At 38.8% G+C, this 17,727-nt stretch overlaps 1 protein-coding gene across 4 annotated transcripts in view; it reads right to left on the reverse strand.

Annotated features, from left to right (window-relative positions):
- SOS1 (SOS Ras/Rac guanine nucleotide exchange factor 1) overlaps nt 1-17,727 on the reverse strand; it is a 64,820-nt gene that overhangs the window by 10,999 nt on the left and 36,094 nt on the right. For 3 of the 4 annotated variants that reach the window (XM_040553117.1, XM_040553118.1, XM_040553119.1), the window contains 12 exons: nt 16,056-16,137; nt 15,527-15,649; nt 14,887-14,990; nt 13,543-13,765; nt 12,747-12,866; nt 12,259-12,421; nt 11,781-11,898; nt 10,307-10,479; nt 9,238-9,354; nt 8,842-9,106; nt 7,632-7,750; nt 4,673-6,265 (listed from right to left, as the gene is read on the reverse strand). In XM_040553117.1, coding sequence (XP_040409051.1) covers nt 5,771-6,265; nt 7,632-7,750; nt 8,842-9,106; nt 9,238-9,354; nt 10,307-10,479; nt 11,781-11,898; nt 12,259-12,421; nt 12,747-12,866; nt 13,543-13,765; nt 14,887-14,990; nt 15,527-15,649; nt 16,056-16,137 — 2,102 coding nt within the window. In that variant the 3' untranslated portion in view covers nt 4,673-5,770. Of the gene's footprint in view, nt 1-4,672; nt 6,266-7,631; nt 7,751-8,841; nt 9,107-9,237; nt 9,355-10,306; nt 10,480-11,780; nt 11,899-12,258; nt 12,422-12,746; nt 12,867-13,542; nt 13,766-14,886; nt 14,991-15,526; nt 15,650-16,055; nt 16,138-17,727 lie in introns of those variants that run through there. The other variant, XR_005818594.1, reaches the window with a different exon arrangement.

Below are 17,727 nucleotides of genomic sequence, written 5' to 3' on the forward strand. Positions count from 1 at the left end.
GCCACCTTAAATTCTCCTCAGATTGCGATTAATTGTGATTAACTTTGACTGTCAGAGCTAGCCCAAGTTTATCCTCTCACCACTACATCTGTCTGACACAACATAACTGAGGCTAAGTTTACAACAACTTGGGCACTTTCTCCTACTTTCTTTCCCAGAGTTGCAATGTATCACGACTTCCTCTACATGTTCTTCAAGTACTTTCACCTCAGTACAGGTTATGCAAATATTCCTTGGTAAAGGCAGGAACACTGCAAGATGTTCCAAGGAATCCAGTTCTTTTTTCCAGACACCACACAAGATACTTTGGGCCCTTTGCTCATGCCTGAACAGGAGAGGAGCTGGGGCATTTGTAGCACCGTCTTTGGCCGCTGTTTGGGTTTGGAGGGGGTTGCAAGGTGGATTAGATGGAGGAAGCTGCCACGAATATAAAGCAGTTTCTACTTGCAAGTGGTTTTCATTTACTGACTCTGCTCTTTGAAAGCATGTTTTGTACGTTGCCAGATACAAGCTATTAAACATACCATCCCTTTAGTATGATCTTATTCAACAAGTAGACAAGACACAGGCTCTTAGATGAAACCAACTAGCTAAAAAAGTCATTCAGCAAAACTGAAGCAACAATATTTACCCACTGACTGCAGATCCTGCGATGCAGTAAGTTGTAACAGAAAGCTGCAGAGCAGGAGTTACACCTACAGAAAATAATCCTATGGCAGAGAACACAGAAGATGCTGTCATTATCAGGAAGCCATGTTGTGACCCCTACTGCACACACACCTTGCTTTCTACTCCATCCAGAGTACCTTCTGAGCAGAGGATGCTGTACGTTAGCATTTTACTACCCTGAACAAAACCTACATTTCTAGCAGATTCACAGATGCCCTTAATGTCAAAATACATGGTATTAAGCTTAAGGCAGCCAGTCTCAGACTACCAAGACTTTCAGCATATCTTAAATATTCAGTGTACATTTCTGGGATACGTAAGGCTTTTTTATTATTATTTTTAGAACATATCTTTTAATGCCAAAACGTAACAACCACTATGAAATTTTCGCTTAAATGTATTCTGAATACCATTGCAGACACAGCATACAAAGATCATCCTACAGACAGACAGGTACACAGGTCATCAGATGTGCCAAAGGAAGTTTACTACTTCTCTTTTTCTGGACTGACACAGCTTTTAGCATTTAGTCATTTTGGCAAGTAACTGTGCCGTTAAACAAAGGCAAAAGTACATGTATACTTGAACAGACTTGTCGGAACCTAAAATTAGCTCTTTTCACAACCAAAAAAAGGCTCATTCCACCGTAACTTCAATGAATGTGTCCAAAACAATGCCGATAACATGCACCTCGATCATCTACGTTCCTCTAACCTTGTAAATATTACAGATGTTCTTTTCATAAAAGGCACATTTGGCAGCTACTGAAGTTATCATGCATCTGGGACATTTTTCCCCCTTTCCAACTTTTCAATCATCTGCTACGTGATTTCACACTTGCATGCCAGGAAGTCAAAAGAAGCGACTTTCTCTTTCCTTTGTTTGCCCTATAATGCCGCAGCAGTTGACAACTCAATTCACTGTTTTTTCTTAAAGGCAAAGGGGAAATTTGCTCACAGTTGACAGAAAAATGCACTTAAAGGTGTTGTTTTAGTTTTAAAGGAAAAAGGCATGGAATTTACAAACTAAGTTAAAAGCACTTTTGGCTTCACAACTATATTGGGCCACATATTTCCCTCCTTAACGAATATGAGCTTAAAAGGTTCCAGCCCACGCATCACCTGCGTTTCAAAGTTATAACTCAACAACTAAGAAGGGTATTTCACACCAGGGGGCACCTATAAGACTTTTCAAACTTTTTAATATCATCTTAAAACAGCCTTTTTGACTAAGCTCCTACTTGCTGTCTGGAAAGACATTAGCATTCAGGAGAAAGTCAAGGAAGGATTTTTACATCCTGCAGCTAAATGCACTGCTCATGGCAGCAAAACATTAAGAAATGTTTTAACTTTCTTGTAATTTTGTAATAGAAATATTCACGAATGAGGGTTTTTTTCTAGTTGAGCTTGAATTGCAGTAATACTAAAAATACCAGTAACAGACACTGCCTTAGTAAAATGCCACACTAGCAACTGGACAATAGCCACAAAGAAGTGAACTGACGCTAATTATAACACACTGGCTTCTCGACACAGACTGCTGAGATGCAAATTTGTGCAAGCATTTCTTCAGGTTGAAAAAAGCTTCCATGTATATAACAAAACCCTCTCCCAGAAGTACAATAATCTACTGACCTCAGTAGTGGTAACTCCAGTGACACCACTGCATTTGAATCAAAACCCAACTGAACAGAAAGCCTGATTTCAGATATACATTAAAAATAATTAAACATCCAGCAATTGTCAGCCTAAACCCTGAAGTACTTAAATCCAATGCACTGGCATAGATTTATTCTTACTGAGACAGACCTCTCCCTCCCTGATTTAAGAGGGGCATATTAGAGAAACAGGTTAGAGATGGTTTCTTGAGAAGGGAGCACTCAAACCTTCCATGGTATGGATCCGTAAGTAGGACAATATTCTCTGCTAGCAGACAGTTACAGAAAACCTTTGCCTGAGGTGCTAAATGTCATGACAGGTACAGGTAGCTTGGGTCACCAGGCAGCAGAGAGCTGACTTTCCATACAGCACGCTGAATGGAAGTAAACACACCGAGCTTGCAATACTGGCACTTCCAAAGTCTCAGAGAGTTTCTCGTGGGCTAATACACAACCATGGCATTCTCTCTGGAAGAAAATGAACAAACCCAGATGCTGCTGCTCTAGACTACATATGAAGTAGAAATCTTGAGGTGACACAGCACAAATCGTTAAGTACCACACCTATAAAGTTTTGCTGACCTCTGTAACTGTTCAAGCACTTCATTTTCCTACTGGGCTGGCACATTTTGCTGTTGTTTTGGCTGACTTAGAGCCACATATCAGGCACTCTAGAGATATACAGCAACTCACCCAAGCCAGCTGCTAGCCTCCACGCAAGCATGTTTCTTTGTCCAGGAGGCCACCTCATCATCCCAGGCCACACCAGAACATCCAATGTCATTTACCCAGGAGCCAGATAGCATTGTAAAAATTATTTCATTTTCCATGTGAAAGTATTGTCGCTAATGCAAACATGGTCCAAATAAAAAGTCATTGTAGATTAAATAATCATTAATGCAAATGAAACTGTCATGAGACAAACCAGGGGCTTAGAAGTTGTACTCAAATCTCCTGTCCTAAATGCAACAGTTTTTTTCTCATTCTTCCTTGTTTGCAGCTGAGTCGACACCATGATTTATGCACTGTATGACTGACCCGTTCTGCTGGGCTCCAAAGCACATTTAAGCTACGTTCTTGCACATTGGCCATTATCACCTGTTGTCCAGGTATCCCAACAATAAAGGAATTTTATCCTCAAGCACAGAGATGCAAGACAGCATTCTGCCCATTTCACAGAGGAAAAGAGAGGCCTATTGACATTCAAGAAACGTGCTGATTAACAGGATCAATGTGAGATCCCCCTCTTCTAGTGGAGGACTTCACCAACTGATCGTTCCTTTTGCTTGATCTGTCTTGACTACAAATTTATCAAGAGGGAGAGATACAGATCAGAAAGTCTAACTTTAAAGAACTTTCCCTGGTAATCCATGGATGAGCCAATAATTTATATGACATTTCCAACAGTAACAACATTTTCAACATTCATGTTGCTTACATCTGAAGAACCAATAACCTAAATCACGCCTCCTATAGCTTGAGGGTTTTTACCAAGATCCCATTTAAGAACGTTCTCCTCTGAAGCGAAGGTTTAGAGATCTTCATTTTTTTCTTCTTTGACCAGAAAAATGTTCCAAAGTAAAGTTGTTAAAGACATCAAAGAAAGAACACAACTGACACATTTCAACATTTGACCATGATGAAAACTGCTGTTTTTGTTGACGGAATTGGAACACTTTCTGAAATGTAAAGACCACACAAAAGGATCAAGGTGCATTGCTCAATGGCATTGCAGAAAGCATTAAAAAGGTAATTTCTATCATCATTCTACAACACCATCCCTAATGACACAGTTTTTTAAGATGCATCCTGCTTCCAAAGAAGAAATGTGATAGAATTTTACTTTGACCCATGAGCCATATTAACTGTAGATGAGATACTTCACACTTCACAAACATACCGTAGTGGAGATTATAGAGCTTCTTTTCTTCAAGAACTGGCATGCATTACTGTCAGTATTGTCTAGAATTGAACAGTACACAGGTTTATGGATAATCCATGTCATGATACTTATGCCAGTACATGTTCTGTCATGTGTATTTCAAACACAGAAAGCTTCTGTAAAGATTAATATAAGTTTGAATTTCCCTAGCAAGTGGAATATAAGAGGTTTGAGGAAATTTTGTAATGCGTAATAGTTCACTTTGGGAGTAAGCTAGCTTCTCAAATATTACTAAATTATTACTTTGATACACATGCCAAAACCGACTTCTATTTAGACTCTTACAACTCAAGTACATCGACAGAACTAGGAAAAAAATGTACCACAACGTGTGCTTTATACCCTTCAGTGCTTACCTGAAAAGCTGAGTTGTACATTTGTCTGTGTAATAATTTAACGTATGTCAGCCAAACATATCTGTATCTTTATTTCAATTAAATTAAAAACAATCTGCAAGTATATTTATGCAACATTCACTATATACACATGATTTATGCAACTGCAAGGCAATTCTATGTATGCTGATTAATCTATTGTTAGTAAAACATGACAATAGCTATGGAAGTTGGCCAGTGAGTGCTCCTTTTCACAAGTGACTCTTTTCATGGCATGACTGAAAAAGAATAGCTACTAGCCATGAAATGGATTATCAGTAAACCTTAAAAAGAACATGACATAACCTAGCAGAGATTAACAGTCTTCTAAATGTAGTAGTATATTTACTTCAGATGATAGTGCTGCCTTTTTTTAAAAATTTGCTGTTGTTTCAACGATGTAAGACTTTCATCTGCTCTATCTAAAGAAAGCAATAATTAGACATTATGCTTCCTGGCAAAAATTTATTTTTGAACTGGCACCATAATATTTCAGAAAATAATAATAAAGTACCTCTTTGGTGAAGCCTAGGTACCCCCTACTACTCATTGTAACAACTTGTAAACAGGACCGCAATACAGTGCTATGCCTTAATTCTAACTCGGTTAGGTACCACAGATCTTCCTCACAGTCCTTCTCATAATTTTAGGAAAGTATTTTAAAGCAGGGAGTAAAGCAAAGGAAAATTAAGAAGGATATAAAGTTCCCTGTTTGAGATTTAAAAAAAGTGCATAATGTTTTCATTCCAAAAACTGTGCCACTGTATGGAACTGATGGATACAAGACTGTTTTCCTTCCTGTACTGGGCATTATAGATCATTACACAAACACAGTCTCTGCTCATTGGCCAAAGAAGTCCCTCAAGTCTGGTTTCTGGTACAATCAGTTGTCCAATTATCTTAGAACAATGTCCTGCATACTAAAAGAAGAATAGCAAGTTAACCGGTTTTTCACTAGAATGTCCATTTTTGCAATTCCATTTCTGTACACTGCATTTCCAATCCATTGGAGAGTTTTTAGTGTTTGGCATACACATCCCAACTCCTTGGCACCACCAGGTTCAGTGCATCCATTGCCAGCAACAGACGTAGCACCAGGAAAATGTGACTCCCAGCGCAGGGGACAGTTCAGGAGGAGTGGGCATTCTCCAGCAAGGGCGGTCCGTCTCGATGCATCGATGGGTGTGTGTGCTCCCTTTTGTAAGTTTTTGGAGGAAGCTTTGGGATATGTTGAGAAGTGCTTTGTCGTGGAGGAACAGGTGGTCCAGCAACAGAATGGAGGTCCACATCTTGTTGTATCAAAGGCGGTGATGGAAGATGCCTCCGCGCTACATGTGGGGAAGGTGTCTGAGGGGGAGGGGGAGTAAACGGAGAGGGACTGTTTGGGAAAAAGGTGTTACCAAGTTCGCTTTTTCTCCCCAGTGGTGGAGGTTGGAGGTGTAGTGGTGAGCTAGAGAAAACATCTGGAGTTCGCACAGGTTCTCGTGGTGGTAACACAGGAGGACTTTCAGGGGGGTCAGAGATGCAGGTCCGGTCAGGCACTGAGTACCTTGGTGAATACACTTTAGAGGTTGGTTGCCTAGGAGGGATTGCTGGTGGGCTGTCCAGGTGCGCAGAAGTAATCTGAGGTACGCAAACATTTCATTCAATAAAACTTTAGAGTGGCAGCAAAAAACAAGACCCTGCTGTGAAATGGGAGCAGAGCTCCTGCCCTGCAGATTGCTCTATGCGGTTAAGCAAAAGACACAGCAAGCAAGTGCACAATGAAGATGAAGAGTAAGGAAGCAAAAGGGAGTGGCGGTGCCTGAAACAAACATGTTTCTCAGCGTGATACAGACAGAAAAGACAAACGGACCAGATGTGCAGGAGCGGAAAGCATGGGTGTATCAATACGTGACTTAACAGCAAGGGATGCAGGGAAGAAAGATGCACTGAGAGGGGAAAAAGGCAAGCCAAAGAATGATCAGAGAAATAGTTTCCGTGCTGGTTCTGGATCTGCCTGCTGGGTAGGTCTGGGTATCTTCCCCTGCCGCCCCAGTAACAGGCACTTAGGATGGGTAATAGCACCAGATATTTCTCCAAGAAAATGTGGAAAAGGGAGAGGCACATGATGCTGAACAGAGGAAAAAATGAACTATGCTCAGAAGATGGAACTAAGTAGACATGATTACTGAAGGGAATGGTTCCCAAGCTGCAGCCCACAATGACAGTTTCCACCGCCTTACTATGTTTATGATGTTTTCAATTGCATTTTGATAGGAACACAACACATTAAAGTCTGCTGGCTGACAGCAGAGTCACCTGTAGTCTGAAAAGGACATCTTGCTGAAAGGACATGCAGAAGCCCTCTCTAAAGCCAAAGATATACAAAGTAATTTTGAGTGGAATTTTCAAATCTACCCAATTCTCTGAAGCCATCAACCAACTCCCGCTGAAATCAAGAGAAATTTGACACTGTCTGCAGCAAAGGCTAGATCGGATCCCAAATGTTAACGGAAAATGCAGCAATGGCTGAAGCAGGCAGACAAGACAGGTAATGAAGGGAAAGCACTGAGCACCACAGCATCAAGGGTCAAATATTCCAATGAACCTTTTCAGGGGACTAAGGTATATTCATCACCTTCCATCATTATTTTTCAGTTCTTTACCCTGACAAATACATCCCAAAATGATGCTCCGGGACAATTATTGCAGATGGAAACATCTACCTGAAGCTTCAAGTTCTAGCAGACAAAGTGAGAGCCTAATCACAGTGAATTTGTAGGCAGGACAGGAAGACATTCTTAATCCTAAATTTAGGTCTCATCTGTTAATTCACTGGTTTGGGATCAGGACATAGTAAGGCTGAGCTGTGCAGGCCTGAAATACATGGCTGCTTACTGTTTCACATACAGTTGTTAAAAAATACACATATTATCTTTAAGAGTTCCTTTTCTATCATACCCTTCCCTCTTCTCCCAGAAAAACGCCCGTTTTTTGTCTTACTTACTTTTGATGGGGAGGATTCAGCTGGGGCAGACTCCGGTCTTCTTCGAGGAGGAACTGGAGGGGGAACATGAGCTTCATCTGAATTTTTGGTAAAGTTTATGGATGACACAGAAGCAGATCCTAGTGGGCATAAAAAGAAAAATCCTGATAATGATGAACTTTTGTTCAACACGGTATATTTCCCTTAGCATTGTCAATAAAGATATCATTAAAGGCAGCATGCTTTTACTTTAGTAAATTACTTGTTTGTAAAAAGCAGCATGGAACAAGAAGGTGTTAAAGAAATATACAGCTAAACAACCCTCTATCTTGCACATCCCAAACAAACTGCTTTTCTGAGCTGCAATCATCTGTGGCCACCAGTTCCTGTGCTTTCTTAAGTAATCCTTAAGACCAAAACCCACACCACAAAGTTGTCCTTGTAACACAAAAGCACTAAAACAATATCCTGAACCTGAAGTCAGTGGGTCAATCCAACAATGAAGAAATATCTTCTCATGAAGAAGTATTTGGGAGACCTAGCGAGGACACTCAGAAGTGCCACTGCTCTGCTAAGCAACCTTTGCTTTTTAGCAAGTCACTTCACCCCCTTGTGGCAACCAGCTCAACAGGGCACTAACCTTGTATTTCCTTTGACAGCCCTCCTACATGTACAATATGAAGTATTGAAAGCATACCATATAGTATAAGCTTCCTTGTATGTTAAGACAGAAGAAAAATAGGTGCTGATTGGTCCTGATGCATTTATAGCAGGGCAATACTGATTTTAAGACATTCAGGAAAAACATCCGCATACCCTTAAGCCAATTTGCAATAGCAGACAGCAAAATAAGGCATCCGCAGAACATTCATTTCTATTCTTATGGGTCACCATCGAACAGGTACTCACTGAATACATTCAACACATATATATATATGGCAGCAAATCCCACAGCTGTTTAGGACATACATGAGCAAGAAAGATATACCTCTGCCTTTCTGTTTTGACAGTTTGTCCAAAGAAATGTAATACCCAGCATGTCTAATTCTGTTCAGTTTCTCCCTTTACAGTGAAAACTTATAATAAAAATGGAGTAAAATGCACCCAAAGTTTTTGCCACTGCAAGGAGACTAAAGTGGCTATAGAGACAGTCAAGACTAAACATGGTTTTACCTGTTTAAGACCACAAAATCTAATACACAGTATTGGCAGACTATCCATTTTCACCTACTTGCATGAAAAGGACTGGAAGGATCTGAGTCAAATACACTGCAGGCATCTGTTGTACTCGAAGTAGCAGAAGCAGGGGGTGGGGTCAAAGGTGTTCGTGGAGAGTTTGGTGCAGATGCTGTGGTTTCGGTCTCACTCTCTGGGATGCGACTGTAACTAATTTTTCTTGGCTCCTGTTGCAGGGGCGTAGGATGTCTCATGGTACCTGGCCTTGGATTAGATGGGCGAACACCTGGGGACTTGAGAGGATAGTTGTACTTTTTGGGCTGAAATGACAAAACAGAAACAAAGCGTCACACAAAATCAAAACACACCAAACAAAATCAAAATGCCAAATAAATCACCTCTCTCTGAAAGACAAATGTAAGCATTTGGGAGGGGGGGGGAGAATACTAACAAATCTTGGTGGAGGCTTGACATTTCGTGGCTCTATCTCTAGGGACTTGTTGAACAGATAATCTGTAAATTCTGTCTCCATGCTGTTTCCCATTGGATTCAGGTTTTCAAAAAATCTCTGAAATAGAAGAAGGTAAAAAAAATTACATCAGCTAAGCTATTTCTTTGGTGCTTGTTTCTATTGCACAAGTGATCCCAACTGCTCCATAGAAGAGAGAAAATGTTCAAGTCAGAAGCAGCAATAGATTTTTAAGTTAGTAAATGCTTGTTGCCAGCCCTCTGGTGGACATTCCTAGCGCTATGCTTGACCTGAAGAAACAACTGTGCTAGTACCATAAATATTTTCTGCAGTGCAAAAAGCAGACCAGGTTAGCTTGAGCACCCTCAGAAGTTGTACAGCCCATCTCTACATTGATGCAGGGGAAGACTGCTCTCAGAACACATTCTGTCAAACCCTGAGGAGAAAAAAAATACCAAGAGAAAATCTTGCAGTCTCTTAAGATAAACAGTCCTATGGTTCTTTGAGAATACATAGCTGAAAATACATTTAAAGAAAAAGGAGAAAGAAAAGCAAGCAGAGGACTGCTTAGGGAGGAACACACAAACCAAGGAGAACAAGCACACAAGGGGACAAAACTGTGAGCATCATCACCAATACATGAAGTAAATGCAGTGTTATCAGGTAAACCTGAAAACGTAAAGGAAGAATAACAGAGGAGGAAAAAGACAACTGGGCTCACTACAGGCCAGTGACAAACAAAGGCAACTGAGTGAAGGACAGTGAGAATCTGGCAGTTTCTGTTACTGTTAACACTGACCAGTAAGATCTATCTACCAACACTCCAACAGCTGAAATTAAAAAAAAAAAAAAAAAAAAAAACAAGAACACAAAAACAAAACTATCAACCCCCCCCCACCAAATTGCAAGCATTGAGCTTTCTGCCTTCTCTTACAGACGACAGAGATTTTATGGCAAGCCTTCTGCTCATCTCTGATTCAGTCTCTATCAGCTGATGTTATCACGACAGAAGTACCTCAATGTGTGGACACATGGAAATAATGCCACTTACCCTGATGTCAAATTCTACTCTTAAACAGTATGGCTGGTTCTGGTACTGCTGTATCTCTCCTGTTATTTCAGCTACCTTTCTTCTCTTGCTGAAGTTTATAAGTTCTTTCCCATGTCGCTTTAGAAATTCAGGGTTGCCTTCTTCTGTTTTCAAAATGTTAGTTAAGTAAATTCCTAACGAGAACACAAAAGAGATTCTAAATATGTAATACAAAACAAGTGGGAAGGCATATGGCTGGAATACAAAGAATTCTTAAAGAACTTAATTTGTGGATTTTAATTACTTAGAAAAATTTTCAGTTGGGGTCAATAAGTCACAGCTCATTTTCAAATAAGGCAGTAATTTAAATATTTTAATATGCCTTCTTGTGAACTCTGACTTCTGCATCAAAATCTCAAGGTTTATGTATCCTCCCATTGTTTAGGAACCTCACACAACTGAACACTACTAGCAATTTGCAAGACAAGACTACACTGAACTGAACTGCTTTCTCTCAACTATTCTGCTGGAACTCAGCTCTATTCCACCAGAGATCCCAGCTAAGCCCAAAAAAAGTATTTCTGAGTTTTATTCTTCTGTTCCACTCCTGCCCTCATAATTACATCAAATCATGATGATTAGAGAGAGGAGTTCATCTCAAGTTCATGAACGACCTAGCTGGAACTGTCATACGACTCTTCTGACCACAGCTTGAGAAGTAAATAGAACTATTCATGTGTCATCATGCTAACCTCTAGTCATCTCTGAAGCAGGACAGAAGGTTTCTTAGCTAACCTTATCTTTCCTTGAAGAGCTCTGGAGTTTATGTTTCCCAAATTTGTGAAAGGCCAAAAAAGCTATCAACACCATTTTCTTTCAACTGTGAAGTCTGTGCTGGACAAGTACAATGTACTGTGAATGAGAACTGCAGCAAATGTCCAAGCAGCAGCAATACCTTTTGCCTAACTTCATAATTTGCTAAACTTCAGAAATTCCAAGCATTCTACTTGAAAGAACTCCTCAGTCTGATGATCCAGAACAGGGTTCTTTACCAAAATCTATTTTTATTTCTTGAAGTTCTCTGGGAGTATGTGGGCATGTTCCCTTCTTACCTGCTAGTAAATATTTCTAACGTGCCCACCTTCCATTTAACTCACAACATTTCAAACTGCATTTAAAGAAAAAATGAATAACTATGTAATTAAGATATTCCAGGTATACTTATTCTTGCCACAAATAACATATGCAATTATTAGTCAATTTAACATTTCTTTCACATACAGGCAATTAACAATTTCCTTTACACAATCAGTCCTGCTGCTAGTTTAAGCAAGCCAGGGAAAATGCTTTGATGTCTGGGCAGCTGAAATTCAAACCCGAATATCCTGTTAAAACTGAATTCTCACTATTGTTCATACTTTTGTTTAGTGCCTCAGCTCATAATTTTCCAAATGTTTATGCATGATATAGCTCATTCAGAACCAAACATACTTACCAAAAAAAGGCACACAAGGAGGATTAATGGACCTGAGTTTTGCCAAGTATTTCTTATAGTGATCCTCACTCAGTTCATAAGCTTCTTCCAAAATCTTCTTCTGACGACTTGGAATTTGCTACAGAGAGATGAAACAGGTTATTTGGAAAACCAGTGTAATGGCGTTAAGCCAGCAACAATACTGAGAGTAAGCATCTCCCACTGATATTTAAGTCAGTGACCACAAGGACAGTGCCCCACCATCTCAGGATCTTGCTACCTTTTTCTGCCTTTCTGAAGTGAGGATTGATTTCTTTCTTCTGAAACCCAGAAATAAAAAAACAACTCTTACACCCTAATTGATTTGGTTGTTGGGAGATTTACCTTCCTTGTTCCTTCTTTGAAGGACATGCCTACTGAAAAGGTAAGCTTTCAATGTAGCTAAGGTGTACTGCATTACACTTTCATACCAAAAATGGAGAACATTTCATCACTGTACCTCAAATGTGTGATCCAACCTATACACTGCTGCAGAGTTCATTGCACTGACAATCTCAAGGACGCCATTAAAGTTGTTTAGCTCTTGAAAAACTTGCAGGATCTCAATTATTCGGCTCACTACAATTACTCTTTCCTCTAGGTTTTCTGTTTCTACAATACATCTAAATAAACAAGAACATTTGATTTTGTATTGTAGTGTTGAAGAGTTTTCCATAAGAAAATATTAAGTTGTAACACACATAAGTATGAAAAGTTTATCAAATTATTCAACAGTTCTGAAAATGTTTAGAAGAAAGTTTGCTTTTAAGAATTAAAAGACTAAAAAGCTGAAATCATTATGGTAAAATTATCTCAGGGACCAGCTGTAGCATCTAAACACTACTTAAACTGAAATTCTCCCAGAACCAATTTTTTCACAATATACTTCTGAAAGTACTGTACATGTCCAGTAACGGACTAGGTGCATATTTTAGGAAAGTCACTTACTTTTCAAACCACAAAGTGAGGTTAGTTGTATGCCTTATCATTTTGAGAAGGTTAGGAGAATTAATTTCTTTATCTTCCTTTGTCCACACACTTCCAACTAGTTCAGATGGCTGCACAGCTCTAAAAAAAAGTAGATGCATGTATCAAAAAATGTAATCACAAGTGTGAAAGAAGATACTATTTTTCCAAATCCTCTTCATTTCCAGGGAATTTGAAATTAATATTTGGAACTGAATTCTTAAGGTATCAATTCTGTGATCTTAGGCTCACCACATGACTCAAGTGACTTATATTTCTGTGCTTCTTTTCTAGCGTGTAAATATTTCTTAACTGATATGACTATTAACCACCTCTGTTCATCTAAATGAAGAATGAAGTCCACATCTCATTCACCATAATAAAATGTGAGCTTCCAGCATCTTAACAAGCTCTCACAGACATCTGGTGAGATCTGACATGGTCCATAATTTGCTTCACAAACTAGGATACGAAGGAAACCGATTTAATTCACGTTCATGCTTCTCAAAGGCTGATTTACTCAGAAAGCATAAGGAGAAACCTGCAGCACAATGCAATTAAAAGTATGCATCAGTCACAGGTACTGCACGTTCGCTTGGGGATGACAAAACAAATACTAGTTTTTAGATTTTTTGTCTGAAAAAGTAACAATTAATATACAGCATCGGTAAAGTCCCTTGACCTACCGTGGGGCTTCACAGCAGGGGCCCGCAGAAACAATTTCATGCTGGAGGATATTTTGGTTTGTGTCATGTGTTTTTCAATGGAGGAAAGTTACCTGTAAAAATCTGACTCAAGTAAAGTGAGCTGGCGAGCAATTTCTATTGGATGCAAAGTGAGCAAGTCAAAAGTCTCTGTGTGTCCTGGTTTGCTTATGTGCCATTCGATCGCTGGAGGTGGGCTTTCAAAAGTAATGTTGTGACTTGGCCCAATGGCTTGTGCCTGCTTTTTCCGGTTGATTATCTTGGTGATTGATTCAACCCATTTCTTCATTGCTTTGCCTGGCACAAAGAGAGAAAATTACTATTTAGTCTTAATACTTTTCCCAGAGGTTTGTATGATTGGGAAATTTTTGATTCAATACCCATCCCCATGCCGCCAATACAATTAAGCAACCATATATTCATTAGAAGTGCATACATGGTGTTCCCAAACAACTCTCAAAGCATTCAGACATGTTATGAAGAAACCCTCAACAGCCAATGCTGAGCACGTCAGGTTTGCCCAAGCACAATTCAGAACATCTAAATTTGGCTCCTGCTCTGAATCAGGTGGCATTTTTCTCTTTTCTGACTTTACAATGAGTTTATGGAAACAGTGTATGGAAACTAACTTTCTTTTGTCCAAAGTGCATTTCTGTGAACAACCTGAACTTTTTACTTTGGGCAAGAGTACATGGCTTTCCTCAGAAGGCATAGAAGGGAAGAATAATGAACAGGGAGAAGCTTCTCCCTCAACTGTATTTATCATCAAAGCTGAGAATAAAACCCAAAGGACAAACGCCTGTTTAGCTCTACACCATAAGAATTTCATATGTGAAATGGCAAGTCTACTGAAAATTTACCAGTAATCCACATTAAACTAGCTGCCTCATTCTCCACCTCTTCTAAATTGCTAAATAAGCATGAAATACTTCTCTACTGTAATATTTTCCTACAAACTACTCCTGTAGCAGTCCCAGTTGTTCTTGTAAGGGAATGTGAAAGACCTGTACAATCACCATTGGAAGGTGACCTACAGGCCTGATATGCACTGTGAAATACCTAGAAAACCCTTGCTTTAACAAACCAGTGGTTTCCACCAAACTTTTACAAAAATTACACCTGTGTATTGTTTAAGAGGACAATCAAAGCAATTATTCTGTCCTGAGCATCACTCAATTCTCATAATTTGTCATTGATTTCAGTCACCTTATAGCATAGAACTTATCAAATAAAGGTATAAACAAAGCGTTCTTTCTTCTGAACAAAGGCCAGACATTGTAGAATTTAACAGAATTTAAGTATTTAATAAACTGTCAGCCCTGTTTTTTTATCCACTCACTGTCGGGCAAAGTTATCCCATTCCATACCTTGGAAAAGGAATGCTTTATAAAGACCAGCACTTAAGAAAACGTAAGTACCTCTTACTGTTCCAATGAATTCCTCCAAACGTTGCAAAAGATCAGCATCTCTTTCAAAGTCATAGAAGTGGTGTTCTACCCAGTGTCGACATACATTTAATACTCTGCAGAAGAAAAAGATCAGTAAGTATTCCACATGGTCTGTCTTCATATCTAGCATTTCAAGGCTTTTAGTTCACAGGAATATCAGAATAGCAGAACAAACAGGATTATTCTACTGTCTGCATTTCATCAGCTATAAGCATTTTTTTCTTTACATTCAAAGAAGCCATAGTAATGTTACTATTCATTAAAATAACATTTAAAACATTCTCTATATATATCTTTGTGGCAAGTTTACAGTGTACAAGTTTGCACAAACACGGATTCCATAAAAGCCATGAGCACAAGAAACTGATTTGCAGACTAATAGCCTAAAACTCAGCAGAAGCCTTTCCCAAGGCCTTTCATGCCATGAGTTCAAACTCCCACCAGATTTTCAAGCAGCAAAGTCAAAATGTCTGACTGCTCCCCTATGCTGTCTATCAAAGCATCTACAAGAAAGGCTCCTGGCTATCCAAAAGAGCCCCTGCATCCAAAGGTTGGTTACTTTAAAAACTTAAAAGGAGGTCAGGTTGGCTCTCATTGCTGCAGTACTCACCGTAGCTGCACAGGTTGTATGTACTCTTTCCGAAATCTTTTTAACTCAGCACTAAGGGGCTGGTCTCCATTCTCCATTGCAATACGATCAGCTTCTGTTGGCTCAGGCTCTGGAATTTCAAACCTAGCACAGAATTTGGGGATAAGTACCAGTCACCTATTAAACTAATCTTGCTCAAATGAGTACGTGTTGATTAAAGATAGCTCAAAATTCAGATGGTTTCTACATGTCAGGATCTTATGTTTTGCTAAACACAGGAAGATTCTAAAATCAATATTAATATGGATTTCCAAGACAGAACTGTGGGGCACTGGAAGTTACTGAAGACACCTAAACAATCCTTAAACTTCTGGATATAACTCGTGCATTTTAATTGTACTCTTTGTCATCCTTGATTTTGACAACTTTTTCAAGTGTTTGGAGTAAAACAAAGCCAACTGGAAAACAAGAATCCTACAAATTCTACTCCATGTAAAAATTTAAACAAAATATTGCACTTCATATGAACAATATTTTAACAGTGGCATACCTTTCTATTAGTAGACTCAGCAACTCTTGAGGTTTACAGAAGGATCTATATGTTGTGAGAAAAGTCCGAACAAAGTTGGGATCTAAGACAAAGAATAATGCCTGTGTCAGCAATTATCTACTGTTTTATACTTGAAAATAAGTTAATTGTATCCTTCAAAATGAAAGATGCTAGAGTATCAAATGCAGAAAGAAGATGGTGTAAAATGAAACTGCTTTGGTAACAATTCACAACCTCTTAAAATAGCAATAAAAAGCAGAATTTTAAAGCAATTTTAATTCTGTTTGACAAATCATAAAAATTACTTTCCCTTCAATTATTAAAAGATTGGATTCTCTTCCAACAGCTTTGAAAATAACAGATCATTTTATTTAAGAGCCATCTAGTAAACAATTGTTTTTGACAAAGATCAAGACAAGTAACTCAGAAAACAAAACAAGTAACTTTGTATTTGGCATAGCTCTCTCTTCTAGGGGAGAATGTTTTCCCAAAACAGGTACAACTTATGACCAACTGTGGTTAAGGTAGGCTAGGTATTTTTTCAGTTAGCCTACAGTCATACTGAGTTTATTTTACTTCCAGAAAATAAGTAGATTTCATATTAACTGATTAAGTACATATCAGTATCTTCAAAATATTCAAATCAGCTTTAGAAACAAGTATTCAAAACAAAAAGCAATGCACTTCCCTTCATTACAAAAGCAAAACCATTTGTTTTCAAGTATGAGGAAATGCAGTGACAGCATGCTGGCACTAGACAGAGCGGACTAGAAACCAAGTTAGCATTGCTATCACTAAACAAAACTAATGAGCAGGTTGCAATGGCTTTACATATTAAATGCATATATATTTTTCAAAAAAAGGTAATTTTTCTAATACAGAGTGGCTGAACAGCATATAGCACTTGAAACAGGAGTTCTTATAGGCTGTAATGCAGGAAGAAACCCAGCATTATTTGACCCAAAACTATCAAACATCAATTACACAATTGGATTTGTTTCCTGGGATTTTAAGACCTTTATAAAAATCCTCAAACTACTTACCAGCATCTCGTCCATATGAATGAACACCCTACCTTTTTTGAAATCCCACTTCTTCGTTTAGTTTACTGTAATCTGCCGCACAGATTAACCGTGTATTGTGCCACACAGCATTTCCTTGCATTTCTGTTGTATGCTAATTCCCATTTCCTAAACAATACATCGGCTAGTATGCTTTATCATCTCAATTTCCTTCATTACTGTTTTTCTTATCATGACACCTCTCACCTCTCCTTGAAACCGTATAGTCTAAAAAGCCTTCTCAAAGGCAAGTCTCCAAATCCTTTTGCACAAAGAATGTGATCCCTGTCCCCATCGTCCTCATCATGCAAATATGTTTTTTTGTGTCCTAAAAAGCAAGAATTTAACTAAACACAATAGCTCATGTTTTCACAGCTTGCATTCTGTAGTAGGCAGCAACTGCCCTAAACAGTATTTGTCTGCGTGAAAGCGAAGCAAGGCTCCATAGCAATTAACATTTTCAGATCACTGCAAGCTCTGAGTCATAGCTATTGTTATTTACAGGTAGACTCAGTGTCTAAATCTACAATACATATTGAATTTCAAATGAAGTAAATCAGAAAATGAAATCTAACTCTGTTATCTTACTAGCAAAATCTGCAACTCAAAAT

Source organism: Cygnus olor, chromosome 3 (genome assembly GCF_009769625.2).
Source record: "Cygnus olor isolate bCygOlo1 chromosome 3, bCygOlo1.pri.v2, whole genome shotgun sequence".
NCBI classification, from domain to species: Eukaryota; Metazoa; Chordata; class Aves; order Anseriformes; family Anatidae; genus Cygnus; species Cygnus olor.